Consider the following 14,242-nt stretch of genomic DNA (forward strand, 5'->3'; position numbering starts at 1 on the left):
GGGGAAGGATGGACACGGCAGAGGGGCAGCCGGCAGACTTGCACGTAAGAGGAAGGATGTGCTCGTGATTCTCTCCTTCCCTCTGTCCATACAAGGCAATGGACTTGACTTTGCTCTGCTCTGTGAGGTCACGAGTAAGCCAGGCAGTCAGCACCCCAGGGGATGGCTTGAATGCGAAGGAGGGGAAGGGGTCCCAGGTCCTGTATTGTTACGTAAAACAGCTACAGCCAGTTCTTTGTAACATGGTGAGGTGTTCATTATAGAATCAGCGCGCACCACCGGAGGTGTCCTTGGCGTCCTGTTCTTTGTTTAAATCGCCCCTTCACTTCCAAGCGGCTTTCCGTTCGCTCTGCCAGGTCCAGATGTGCATGATTGAGTGGCCCTTTCAGTCCTGTAGGAACTGTGAAGTCTGTGGCATGTGTAAGGAAGGTGAACTTGAGAGTTCGTTAGAAGAGGTGATACACCAAAGCAAGGGACGGAGTAGTGATGTCGAGTGTCTGGTGGGTCATAGAAATAAGGTGTGAGAAGCCTTTGCAGTTGAGAGGATGGAGGTGTCCCTGCCGGAGACCGAGGTGGGCGGCCTTTGGGGGACGGTCCTTGGAGGCCCCTCTGATCCTCGTGGGAAGAGGGAGGGGGCAGTCCTGGCAAAGACAAGACCAGGGTTGAAGATGTGGTGGCAGGATGGGGAGAGGCTGGCGACACCGGACGTCGCGGGCCACCCTGCTGAGCTGGAAGGTAGAACCAGCTACCACGTGCAGCACAGTTGGCAGACAGTCTCCCTGAATCCTCACGACGATACTACACCATCCACGTTCTCCCGTCATGGAGGAGGATGCAGCCTGGTGAAGAAAGGTCCTTTAGGTCCCGTGACTGGACCCAGGCGCAGGTGAGGTTCTGGGTCGGGGGTGAGAAGGAAAACAGTGCTGATGGGCTGTGTAAAGGGTTCGGGGAGGAATTTCTGGGACGCTGCTTCTGCACTAAACTTACACACCCATACAAACTGTCTCAGCTGACAGACAGAAGCCAGGAGGGGCAGGCGTTGGAAGAAAGAGCATGTATTTGCTTTTTGATAAAATCCGTTTGAGCCCTGGCTGGTGTGGCTTTGTGGACTGAGCGCTGGCCTACAAACCAAAGGGTCACTGGTTCAGTTCCCAGTTAGGGCACGTGCCTGGGTTGCAGGCCAGGTCCCCAGTAGGGGGTGTGCGAGAGGCAACTACACACTGATGTTTCTCTCCCTCTTCCTCCCTCCCTTCCTCCTCTCCCTAAAAATAAATAAATAATATATTTTTTTAAAAATCAGTTGGGGGGCCAGATAAGAGTTGAGCACGCTGGAGGAAGCTCTTGCAGCTGGGCACTTTTTGCCAAGGGCTCTGGCCATGGCCCACACTGGCAGCTGCCCGAGGACTGGGGGTGACCTTGTCCCGCCTGTGAGCCACTGGGAAGGACTAGGAACAGGGAGCTGAGACTGTGCGTTCGGACTCTGGAAGCGGGGGTTTGGGCTCGAAGTAAACATCTGAGAGGGGAAAGAGTACCGCTGACACAGCTCTGTGGTTCACTAGGTGCTCACTCGAGCTTCATTGCTGCCCGTGGGTTAGGCAGGACACGGACGGGTTTGTGCTGTCATGGTGTTCCCACCCCCGCTGCACCCCCATTCTACAGACAAAGACACTGAGTGACAGAGAAGTTGCAGGACAATTTAAATTCATACAATTACGTATAGGCTGGGATGGGAATCCCAGTTTTCTGTCACAAATGTAGAGTATGCTTTCTACCATGCCGCGTTCGGCCCACTGGGCCCAGAGGGAACCCAGAACCGACTGATGGGGGGAAGCGACAGGTCTCCTCACCTGTTTGTTTCAGGTGCTCATTGGCCTCCTTGTGGCTTTCTTGGTGATGGAGGGTAGGAGAGCTGAGAGCGAGCCTTCCAGAGCCCCCTGCCTGCGGTTCACGCCAGGCCCTGAGTATAAGCAGATGCCTTGCAAATGCCCCTTGGGGCAGCTGGCCTGAGACATCGGGCTGGGAAGCCTTCTGCCTACTAGGGTCCCCAGGGACAGTCCTGGAGAGGGACTTTGCAGCTCTGGTTTCCATTGACAGACAAATGACAGGACAGGTCACTGGTCAGCTGGCCCTTGGAGTCAGGCCAACCAGAGGGGTGGGGGTCCCATAGGGGAGGAGGGCAGAGAAGAGGTTCTCCTCCCAAAAGGGCATCGTGGCAGCCCGGACGACCACCGCTCAGCAGCCCTCCCGTTTCCGGTTGCCCAGTGGTTGGCCTGGGGCAGGAAAGGGCGTGTGTGTGGTGGTGAGAATCTTCTCTCACCGTGGGCCACGCTCACAGAGCCACCCACAGGTGCCCTGGGTGTTTAGGTCTGGAGCAAGGTCAGCCTAGGTCAGAAAATACTGGCCTTTCCCAGTCCACCAGAGTCTGCGCCTCCCTGGACTTGAACATGCACTTTCCCCTCAGACCACGAGGCGTGCGCCGTTTCTGCATTCAGCTCCTCGCCCGTGAGCTCCCTATTCTTCCCCTGCTCATTTCGTCGGCTTCAAAGGCCCTCTGAAGGATCGAATCATTCACTGTCGAGTTGCCTTCTATGGGCTGTCCTGCCTAATTGCAAGTCAGTCTGAAGTAAGAAACTCACAGGGTCCCGGGGCTTTACAGTTTATGTCTGTGCTTCCCTGAGTTCAGTGCGGCGACCAACACCCAGAGAGCTGGTCCTGTGGTCGTTTCATCAACAAATAATCCCCAAATTTTCAACCTACTCAGGGAAGAAAACCAAGTCCCCGTCATCATGGAACTTGAAAGGAGGTTAAGGAGACAGCAGCACACCCAGAAGTGTCTGCTGGTGAAGAGCTTACGAAGGAAACTAAGGTGTGGGCAGGGGCGAGGCGTGGCCAGGAGCGTGAGGTCACAGGGTCGGAGTTGTGCAGAGCGTGGGCTCCTGGGGCGAGGAAGCAGCCCCGAGCCCCAGGCATGAGAGCGCTCGGTGCATCTTTGGGGAGGAGCGCCCAGGCCAGCGTGGCTGGGGCAGGGGAGGGAGGAGGCGAGGGAGGAGGCGAGGGCGGACAGGGACTGGGGGTCATCGAGGGTGCCTGCAGCCAGGGCCACAGCTCTGGCTCGTACTCAGGGAAGTTGCTTCCCACCCCGGTGTTGCGGGGCTTGGACTAAACCCACTGCATCCCCTTTGTGCCTCCCTCGTCCCCCTGTCTGTCCGCCCTGCCCTCCCCGCCTCCGGCTGCCGACCCCTGCCTCTTGTCCCCACCCCATCAGCACACTGAGTCCACATCACTTCCTAAAACACAGCTCTCCTTGAGTCAGCCGTGGCTCAGGGACCTGAGCCCACAGTCTCTGGGTGTCCTTAACGGCCAGACCAATGCCGGCACAGCCAGCCTGCTTCCCTGGCCTCCCCTGCTTCTGAACGAGCCCCCTTCCCGCTCAGGGCTGGTTCTGAACCCCTGGCCTCCCTCGTCCCCTGCCCCGAACCTGCCCCTCTCTGCAGCCCTTTCTCCTGCTCTCCGTGGTCACGAAGCTGTTCTCGAAAGTTACCGTGTCCCTGACTGACCCCTGCTGTCCTCTCCCAGGGCACTCAGTCCAGCTGAGTGATGTTTGGTTACGTGTCTCATCTGTGCCCCACTCAGCTGTAAACTCTTCCAAGGCAGGTGCGCGCAGGGCCCCGTTAGGCCCTGTGATGCCTTTTGAGGGAGAGACGAGCGCCCTCCACTCTGAGGGAGAGCAAACAGGCGCCACAGAACACTGGTTGAGAACGCAGCATGGGCTAGATCCGGCCTCCTTGGCCCCTGGGACCAGGCAGCCTTGGGAGAGTCGGAAGTTTGCACCCTGGCAGGGTGGCCCTAGAAGCACACTCTCCCTCCATTTTGGAGCTTGGGCCCTGCCCTGGACCTTTTGCTGAATTATATTCCACATTCAGGCTTTTATGGGCGTGAAAACTGAAAGAAAAGAGGGTGCCGTGTGTGGGGCTGGGGATGGGTGGGTCGACCTGTGGACACTCGGCTCCACGCTTGGACTGGCTCTGTACCAACAGTCCCAGAGGCATCGGCAGTGCGGGGCCAGCACGGGGGACGGTGGCTGTGAGTGTGTGCTGTCACACGGCCGGTTTTCAAGGTGGCCATTGAGCTCAGGGGTGGTCTGTGCTCAGTCAGGCATGCTTCCACCCAGCGAACAGGGGTGCACAGCGTGGTTTTGGATGTCCGTCCCACAGGGATTGAAAGGAACAGTAACTTGATCAGACAAGCTAGTGAATCCAAGAGACAGCCTAACCGGAGGTGAAGTCCACTGACCCCTCGCGAGTCCCTGGGTGGCTGAAGGCTCAACTTTTGCCGTCTGTGGGACGGAAGGGGGATTCCCACCTCGAAGGCTTTGGGTGTGTTAACTCTCGTGAGTGCGAAGTGTCCCTCAAAGCTGGGGTAGTGAAGATGGTGATGGGCTGGCTTTTGAGCTTTGGTGCACTTTCTGGCTTAACTCTGGAGTTACCCTAATGAACTCGGTGTTTCCCTCCCTCCCTCCCTCCCTCCCTCCCTCCCTCCCTCCCTCCCTCTCTCTCTCTCTCTCTCTCTCTCTCACACACACACACACACACACACACACATATACACACATACACACATCCTCACACGCAGTTAAGTGTTCCCTGAACCTTTGGCATTGTTTTAGATAAAATTCCATTTAAAGTCATGCCGTGTTCCAGTTTAAGGCCCCAGACTAAATACTTAGATGGTGAGCCTGACTCCAAGTATTAAGTATTTTTAGTTTAAAAAAACTGTCAGCCAGATAATGTACTTGACCCCCAATTCCAGAGGGCTGCGTTGATGCCAGAGTGTGTCCCGGGGCTCTGCCGGGGGGGGGGGGGCATGCTCATTTTTGAGCAGCCCGCATCCACCCATAACGACCTTGGGGAGAGTAGCAAGGTTCCCTCCAGAGACAAGAGAAGTTCCTGGCGGCACCAAGACACCCACATACGTAGTTCAAGCCCAACCCTCTCACGGTGAACCTTAGAAGACATGCGAGGCACACAGGTGTCCAGGCTTCCTCACTCAGGGTGGACCCCAGACCAGGACCCTGGGCAGACTCCCAGCTCGAAAGGTGTTGGCAGGGGCCCCTCTGTGAAGAGGGGCGTCTGTCCCTGTTGGCAGGGCTGTCCTGAGCATTCAGCGAGCATCACCTTAGTGAGCCTTGGAAGCCCTTGGCAGGTACAGTGTCCCTGCCGAGTTCCTTTCCCACGGCGTAGCTGGAGCTCGGGAAATACTTATTAATGATACATAGCTATTAGTGAGGGAATGTTCTTCCCTTTGCAGTGAAGTACCCAATATCACCCTATTCGCCCTTTGCATTTACTTAAATCTTAGCCCTTGTCTCCAGTTCCCCTTCATGCTCTACCTCAGACAAGAGTTCCCTGGTCAGTCAATGCCGAGGGGAGGGTGAGGTAAGACAGGAATGAGTTGATTCTGGAGAAGGGCTGAGTTGGGGCCTCTAGGGGGAGCCCCAGGCCTCCCTCCCTGGCTAGTGAAAGCACTGTCTACCCACTGGGCATCTGCCACAGACCCTGGCTCGACCCCGGGCTTTGTGTACGGAGCCTGCTCCTCACGCCCCATCAGCCCCCTCCCCCGTGGCTGTGGTCTGGGCGCTCCTGGGCCCAGCATCTTTCTGGACCCACCTCTCCAGTCCACTGCTTGCTGCCAGCCACACTCCCGCTGGTCACACACGCTGCACAGCTGCCTTCTATCTGGTGACAGGGGTCTGGGGTGAGCTCTGCAATCCGGGGCCCAGGCCCCTTGTGAGAACCTCACCTTGGAGGAGGGAGAGACAGAGGGAGTGAGTGCAGCAGAGAGGTGACCTCTGGCAGGGATGAACTCTGAAAGTACCCACTCCACACCCTGAAGCTTATCGGGCTCGGCGTTTGGGGGACACACAGTACTTTGTAGATCAGGTCTGTTTTGGCTCTTTCTGCAGTTCTCCTAAGTTCTCCTGGGAGGGCCCGCTCTGTGGCCAGGGGTAAGGAAACCCTCGCCTGGGAGGCCCGCTCGCCGTTTTGCTGCCCGTCTCCATCCTGAGCATTCCTGAGAGGTCCTGGCAGGCTTGCCAGCGGCCTGGCCCGGGCCCCGCGGGCAGGAACACAGCCACACTCAGACATTCCAGTCGCTGCACAAACCCAGTGGCACTTCGTTAAATCCTGGGCCACACCCTCTCCGGGAGTGTTTGCTGGCGTTGCCCCGGCAACCAAATACCCTCCCGAGTTGCAACCCCCTCCGTCCCCCCCCCAGCCGTCAACTCCATCACCAACACCTCGGTTGTGGGCGGCCTCCGATCCCTCCCTAGTTGCCAAGGGACATACAGAGTGAAGATCAAAACACCCTCCCTGTCTGGTCCCCAGGAGACGGGACTGTCTGGAAGGTCTGGAGGCCCGAGGAGCCTCAGACTGGCCTCCCCGGTCAGGGTTTCCATGGTGTGGACACAACAGCTGGTGGGCGTGGTGGGATCCTGTAACTGTATGGACTTTGAATGCGGCCAGATGAGCGGGTGGGGACGCCTTTGAGCCCTGTGCCAGTCTGCGGTGACACTCAGTGAGATCACCCTCAGGAGGAGCCCCACATCCGGGTCTGCCAGGAAACTTGCGTCCCAAGGAGCCTTGACCGTGCAAGGGGCCCCACCCCACAGTCAGGCCTTCTCCACTCTGACACTGGGGCGGCAGCTCGGCCGGGGGTGTGTGGAGGTGGCGCGTCGACTTTGTCAGTTTTGCAACCTGTAAGGCCCCCCTCCCCACCGTTGTGAGACAAAACAAGCAACAGGCATAGAACTTGTTTGGTGAAAGTTTGCTGTTCAGCTCACTCACCTTGACCTTAAACAACAACAACCATTTTATTATGCTGCATAGTTTTGGGAGTCAGAATTTAGGTTGGGGTTGGCTGGGTGAGCCTTCTCTTTCACGTGGTGTTGATAGAGGCTGCTGGGTGGCCGGCAGCTGGCATAGGGACTTGTCTGGAGGGTCCAGCATAGCTGTGTGTGTCAGGTGCCTCAGCGGGGGTGTCGAGATGGCTGCGCTCCCCTGAGCTCACGTGTCACCTCTCCAGCAGGATGGCCCCACTATGGTGGCCTCAGGTTTCTTCGGTGGTGACTGGGAGGTCCAAGAGCAAGAGCTCCAGAGAAGGCAGACACCCCAAGGCCTTTTGTGATTCAGACTCGGGAGTCACAGGGTGTCACTGTGATCATAATGTGTTGGGTGGGCTGGTCTCACCCCTGCCCCGATTCACGGGGACAGCCCGGAGAACACACTCCTAGATGGGCGGTGTCAGAGGGTTTACGGCTGTGCTGCCGAGCTGCCAGTCTTCGCCTCCTTTCAGTAAGGAGTCCCTGCTTGCACGGAGACTAGGACCCTCATCAGTCCCTTTCAGGGGGGCCTGCTAAGTGTGCGGGCATGTCACATCAGTTACGGACGGAGAAGGGAGCGGCCTGGTGTCTCTGTGAACGTACCTGGTAGAGAGGAAAAGAGGGCCCGAGTGGGCTGTGCACCGTGGGGCATTTCCTAACAGCCAGCCTCCGCAGAACGGCCAACGAGAGCGTGGCCGAGGGGACCTTGGCAACCATTTCCTCAGATGCCCAAAGCCTCCACCTCGGCAGCGTCCATACATCGTGAACTTCTGTCGTGGTTCTCGTGACTTTTGCCATGGTGGGTTCAGAGTCTAACTCTCCCGGTACAATGCCACACTTTGTGACAGAGAACAAGCTTGTCCTACCCACCGGCCATCTCCCCACAGTGCCTGGTGCCCAAACGGCTGCAGGTATGCGCTAAGTTTCATCAGCCTGCTCTCCGGAGAAGGTGGCGGGGAGACGGGGAGAGTCGTCACTGCACAGCAATCGTGTAAGTTTGTACTAGGCTGCTCAGCATTTTTCCCCTAGTCCGAGGCCCGGCTGTAAGGCCTCTGTGTTTGCGATCTAGCATTTAAAGCTGGAACACTTCCCGACATCCAGCCGGACGCAGACGATTTGGACACAAGGTAACGCCCACACACCCGACACTTAACTAACCGCTCATTTTTTATTTAGTTGATTATTCCATCGTGTAATCATCGTACAATATGCTCTTTTAAACAATACTGCTGTACCCGAAGGTGGCCCCCTTATGTTCTCTCTTCCTTCTATGGTGGTAAAGTGCTTTTTCACACTCAGTGTTTTAACAGAACATTGGAATATGGAGAAACGTGGCTAACTAAAAATCAGGAGCCGAGCCCACACTCCATGGGAAATGGCTGCCCACTCAGCGAAAGCTCTGTGCCCTTCTGGTGGGCCACGTCCACTCGGCGGAAGCACGTTCCACCGGCGGGAGCCCTGTGGCTGTGGGCGGTGCTGGAGAGAAGCGGCTCAACTCCCCTACCCTCCGTGTCGCAGCTTGGCCATGAGGGTTAATACTGGCCCAGTACCCGCCCCCTTTCTCCCTGGGGTGGGCTCCTCCAGGCACACTTCGGTCAGCGTCGCCGGGGTGGGTTGGTGGTGTCTTCCGAGGGCACAAACCCTCTAGTCCAGTCCCCAGGGCATCCTAGGAGCTGTTCCACCCCATTGTCACTGGCCTATCTTTTAACAGATGGGTCCCAGCTGTTAGGATTGATAGTGTGTTAGAGTGTGTATGTGGGGTGTATGTGCAGTGTGGTGTTGCGTGGGTGTGTAGTGTGCGGGTATGTGTGTAGTGTGGGTTGTGTATGAGAGGGGGTATGTGTGTGCTGTGAGGAGGGCACAGGGGACACGGGAGGAAGAGCGTCACAGGGCAGGAAGGGACAAAGGAGGGTCCCAGACGGAGAAGCAAAGACAAAGCTGATACAAAGGAGGTGCAGGGACTTGGGGGGCGCAGGCGACATTGAGCCTCTTTTCGTTTAATAAAACAGAAGGGGGGACCAGAAAAGGGTGGCCCTGATGCCACTCCCTGTCCTTACCTCGCCCACCGCTGGGGCGGGGACAGCTGCCTGGGCACCCCTCCCCCACCATGTGGCCCTGGTTTCCTGCGCAGCTTGCCTAGAGGACAGGACGCGGTGGCAGCAGCGAAGCCGGCCTCAGCTCGCCGCCCCACTGGTGGCTGTCCTGCCGCCCAGGGCATCTTCCTCTGTGGTGATGGTGGACACTGCCCCCGGGGAGTCGCAACTGAGGCCCTGCATGGACCACAGGTGGGAGGTCTGTTTTCTGCAGCCTTCGCACTGGATTTGGGAGGGTGGTCTCTGAGGCAGGGGAGCCCCTGGCAGGAGGGAAACCTGTCTCTCGCTCCATGGACAGACGAAGAGAGGGCGCGAGGGCAGCCGTAGCCCAGGCTTCGCTCCTGGCCCTGGCGGGGACGCGTATGGACAGAGCCTACCACCCCAAAGGTGCTCCAGCCGAAGAGTGAAGGGCACCCTGGGCTCCTCCTCCTGCCCACGGGGGCATATTGATACCCTGGCGACGTGGGGAAGGGAAGGACCCCATGGAGCTTATGGGGGGGGGGGGCAGCTGGCCGCCCTGGTGGCCTGGGATCAAGGTTGAGGACAGGTGGGGGTGGGGTGGGGCTGAGCGCCTGTGCTCTGGGGCATGGTGGCCAGAGTGCGCACGGCAGCCCAGACAACGCAGACGGGGCATCTGGGGTGAGGCCTGCAGCCTCTCTACCTGGATTTCCTTGTCACGGAGCTGGAGCTGAGACTGGCACCCGGAGATGGGGGCGGGGGCTGTGAGGACTCTGTGATGTGGAAGGCGCGTGGGCAGCACCTGTACTCAGCCTTCGGCAAACATGGCCTGTCACATCGCTGCCATTTAGAAAACATCAGCGTAGCCCAGCCACCGTCCTCCTAGACGTTCCATCCGCTTCCTGGCCTTACTCTCGTGTTTCCAAATGAGGGGCCTGGTCAAAGGCAGGGTGCTGAGTTGCGCACTCAGGCCTCTGAGGTGGGCGGGGACAGTGAGGACCGTCTCTGGACCACCTGCAAAGGGCTCTCCGGAAGGCTGGGCCCCACCAGCACCCACGCAGACCCTCGGGCAGCAGCGGGCAGCCCTTCCCTGAAGTCCGTGGGGCTCACCTGCAGAGTCTGACTCCCAGCAGCTGGGCGGGGGTGAAGGTGCAGGTCCCCCCACCGCTGCTCATCCAGAGAAACAATGCGCGAGACTGAAGATGTGACGAAGCGAATTTCGAGGGGCAGAGGAGCGGGTGAGGGTGAAGGGTGGAAGTTTTGCGTGATCAGCCATCACTTCGGGCGTTACAACACTGACGTGACGGTGTGGGCCCCTCGTGGGCACCAGGGAGAAGCAGGAGCATAATGCAGACTGGGGTCGGCGTGGGCGGGTGCCCACCCTGGAGGCACGGGTTTTGTTTTTTTAAAACAATCCCACTCTTTTCCAGAATGTGGACCTCAAACTGGTCTCCCAGGTCGCCCACTCTGGACAGAGGCACTTTGTGCCTCTTAAAGATGACAGGAGGAGAGGACAGAGATCGGCCGGAGGGAAACCTAATGCCAGTCCTGGGGAAGGAGCTAGAACTCCAGGAAGCCCTCAGGGGCCTGGGATGGAGGCTGGGTTCACCTGTCAGGTGTGGCGTCAGCAAAGGGGCCGCCTTCCGAGACTGCCGAGTCTTTCTCCGGGCTGGGCTCCCAGGGTGAGGTGCGTCCTGAGGCTGGGCGGACAGCTGTCCCCAGTTGTACCGGACTCAGGAACTTGGGAACCCGGGGCGCCCCAACCTGATGGACCTTTCACGGGACGTGTGACAGAACTTGGGAGCATTTTGACAAACATCTTGGGAAAAAACGAAATCAACGAGTCAGGTGCAAAACAAGCCCCAAAGTAACCCCCTGAAATGATGGGTCTGTGTGGAGCCGCTGGCTGGCAGGCGTGTGGTCGTGCGGATGGGGAACGGCGTGGCAGAGAAACCCTGCAGGGGACAAGGGTCCGTTTCTCCCTGGTTCACATGTCACTTGTGGAGGTTTTAACGTTCCATTAAAAAATAGTAAAAATCACCAACCAGCTCAGATGTCCCTTCCTCGCTCCTGCTTCCTGTGGGCAGCTGCTGCGTGTCAGCATTGTGCTAGATGTCCTTGCTGTCCCCGTAATCGTTGTAGGGGACACTCAGGGTCTGCTCCTCGCACGTCTTCCTGAGGTCCTGGCTGAGCTCTGACCAGTCAAGTCCGTAGGGCTTGATCTCGCTGTAGCGGCAGGCCAGGTACTTGAGGGAGCCGCGTCGCAGGCTTATCTTGGGCTCCTGAAGGAGCCCGTTGCACCAGCTGCTGAGCTCCCCAAGCTGGGAGAGGATGAGGCCAGCTTTCCTAGGGATCAAGCGCAGAGCTTAGGAGAAGGCACAGGGGGAAGGCAGACGGCGGGAGACTTACAAGTTCACGGGCAGAGCCCGGTCTGGTTTGCTTACCGTTCGATCACTAGCACTTAGAACGGGGGTGTTCCACAAATATTTGTCAAGCGAATGAATGAGATAATTAATAAGATGGATGGGCAAACAGGCAGGCAGAAACAAAATGCAGTAAGGAAAAATGAAGAGAAAATTACTGATATTTCAGTGGGCATGTTAGCCCTTTTAAAATCATAAAGCTGTCAGTTTTGAAAGACAAATCAAATCCATTTTCTTTAAAGCCAGTCATTTGTCACCATTAAATGACAAATAGGGTGTTTGTCATAGCAGTTCCCTTTTCAAGGCTGTTTCTGCCCGGGGTAGAAGCAGGGATGCAATGAACGTCAGGGGCTATGAAATGTAACTATTTGTGCCTGTGCGGAGGTGAACGAGTGGGCTGCGGACCAGGCCAACAATGCCCACGGTGCACGGGCATGGGGTCATTCCTGGGGAAAGTGCGGACCCCCAGGGGCCCGATTAATCCACCCCTGGGAAACTTGGGCTCCGCTCCTCCTCCCCCCTCAGAGAGGAAGGGTGTCATCGCCATGGACCCCAATCAACGTGGGGAAGGGAGGCCAGGAGAGGTGCCCACAGAACCCGGAGAGGGACAGGAGCAGAGGGGGGCGAGGTCTCCCTGCGTTCACACACCCTGATCGCCTAGGCGCACGGCTGGGGGAAGTGGGCGGTGGCCGCCACCTGTCTTGCTGGTATGTGGGCTGCTTCCTGGCTTCCTGGAGTCCGAGACCACCTGCTGGACCTCCCCAGCTTTGACTCTGAACACTCAGGGTGTGTGAAGGAGCAGGAATCCCCTGCTCATCTCTGTTTGTCAAAGACGTAAGTGACCGCAGACCACGCCCAGAGATTCTCTGGTGTGAACAGACTGGGAGATGCTGTCTGGGGCAGCTCAGTGAGAACAACGGCAACCTGCCACCTGCGAGGCTAATGTCTCAGGTAAGAGACCATCCCTCCCCATTTGGTCAACACCTTCCAGAAAATGGAAGTTTGCACGCCCCACTTACAACAAGCTTCCAAAGACCAGGAATCACATTCATTTCATCCCTCCTCTGTCCTGGCCGTGACATCACTGCGTGCCTGGCAGGGCACGCTGCGAGGGGCGCAGGGCACAGAGGAGGAGAGATGTCGAGCTTCGGCTGCCAAGTCAAGGGTTCAGACAGTGTGAGGTCACCTTCTCTCCAACCGCAGAGGTGGGTCAGAGGGAACCAAAGACACTCTCGGCTACTGACTACATATCATCGTATGCAGACGGGCTCTCCTCTCCCAGGGGCCTCTCCAGCTGGGCCAGGCAGGCTTTCCAAAAGCCGTCAGCCACAGGGAGGTTGGTGGCCCCTCATCTTAATGTATGCTGCTGCATGTCATGAGTTGTTGGCAAATCTGGGGGAGGTGGAGATAGGAGAGTGGAGCGCGAGAGAGGAGCAGCACGTCTGTTATATGAAAGACGCAGATGAAGCAGCACAGCCCATTCGCCCTTTCCAGCAAGTGGGTCCACTTACCCCACGGGTCTTTGTGGCCACTTGCACTGCTCACTTTTAAAAATTACAATTAAAGTGGGTCTGCCCTTGACCGTCTCAGAGCCTGTGGTCTTCTTCCTTCTTAACCGCAAGGCAACCGATGTTGTCCTCAAAGTAGTTCAACCCTCAGCCCCACCTGGCAGCCTCCGTGAACTTCAGTGGGTTAGACTGGACTGAACTGGGGGAACCCTTTCTGCTGGACCCTCCAACCCTGCTCTGAGGTCACTCCCACGAGCGACACTGAGGTGGGCTGACGCAGCTCGAGGCAGAGGACCTTGCTTCCTGCAGTTGTCCCTGACACCCACGAGCACAACTTTATATTCCACAAGCTAATGAAATGGCACACGTTTTCTAATCTCGTGGAGTCCTGGAAAACCAGTGAAGAGCCTCCTGGGAGGGGGGTTTTGGGAGAAGCGTGTCCAGTCAGCAGTGGTGACCAGGAAGTGGTGACCTGGGTGTTACTGTCCAGGGGGACCTGTGTCTCCTCCCCTCTCACGTTCTTCATTAGCTGACTCTCCTTCTGAGTTACAGGGGGCAACTGGCAATCCAAGTGCCCTTGGAAATGAAGACGCCATACAGCCAAAGAGCAGGGCATGCGGAGAGTTTTGGGAAATGTAGCCACGGGGCCACAGGAAACTGGCCAACACTATCGTGGAGGTCAAGGTGGGTCACTGGCTACCCCTATGTTGTCTTTTAAGAAGGTGGAATTTAGCTCAACGTGTGTGTGTAGAATGCACATAACATAACATGTGCGAAATTCATACGCAAAGGACATTTTTGGATAACCTCTTCAATAAAGTTCCTGATTTTCTTTCGCAAGACTCAGCTTTTAGCTCCTCCTATTTTAGTGTTTGGNAAATGAAGATGCCATGCAGCCAAAGAGCAGGGCATGCCGAGAGTTTTGGGAAATGTAGCCACGGGGCCACAGGAAACTGGCCAACACTATTGTGGAGGTCAAGGTGGGTCACTGGCTACCCCTATGTTGTCTTTTAAGAAGGTGGAATTTAGCTCAACGTGTGTGTGTAGAATGCACATAACATAACATGTGCGAAATTCATACGCAAAGGACATTTTTGGATAACCTCTTCAATAAAGTTCCTGATTTTCTTTCGCAAGACTCAGCTTTTAGCTCCTCCTATTTTAGTGTTTGGAATCTACGTCACATGACAAAGAGGGAGTTAAACAGATCCAGGCACAGTGTTCCCAGAGCTCAGGAAACGCACCCATGACCTGACCACTTAGCTACAGCCTGGGCAGAACCGGCCTGCACGGACCGAGCCGTCTGAAGTCACAGGGCTGCTGTCGCCCAGCGCCTAAGCTCCCCCAGGGGGCCTGTGCACACGCGCGCGTGCACGACTCCAG

General features: G+C 57.2%; 1 protein-coding gene across 3 annotated transcripts in view; it reads right to left on the reverse strand.

Annotated features, from left to right (window-relative positions):
- Window positions 1–10,336: 10,336 nt before the first annotated feature.
- ASTN1 (astrotactin 1) overlaps window positions 10,337–14,242 on the reverse strand; it is a 273,650-nt gene continuing 269,744 nt past the window's right edge. For all 3 annotated transcript variants that reach the window (XM_037035063.1, XM_037035064.1, XM_037035061.1), the window contains exon 23: window positions 10,337–11,274. In XM_037035063.1, the coding sequence (XP_036890958.1) occupies window positions 11,037–11,274 (238 nt within the window). In that variant the 3' untranslated portion in view covers window positions 10,337–11,036. The remainder of the gene's footprint in view (window positions 11,275–14,242) is intronic.

Source organism: Sturnira hondurensis, unplaced genomic scaffold, assembly GCF_014824575.4.
Source record: "Sturnira hondurensis isolate 20B ecotype Veracruz unplaced genomic scaffold, ASM1482457v3 Scaffold0022215, whole genome shotgun sequence".
NCBI lineage: Eukaryota > Metazoa > Chordata > Mammalia > Chiroptera > Phyllostomidae > Sturnira > Sturnira hondurensis.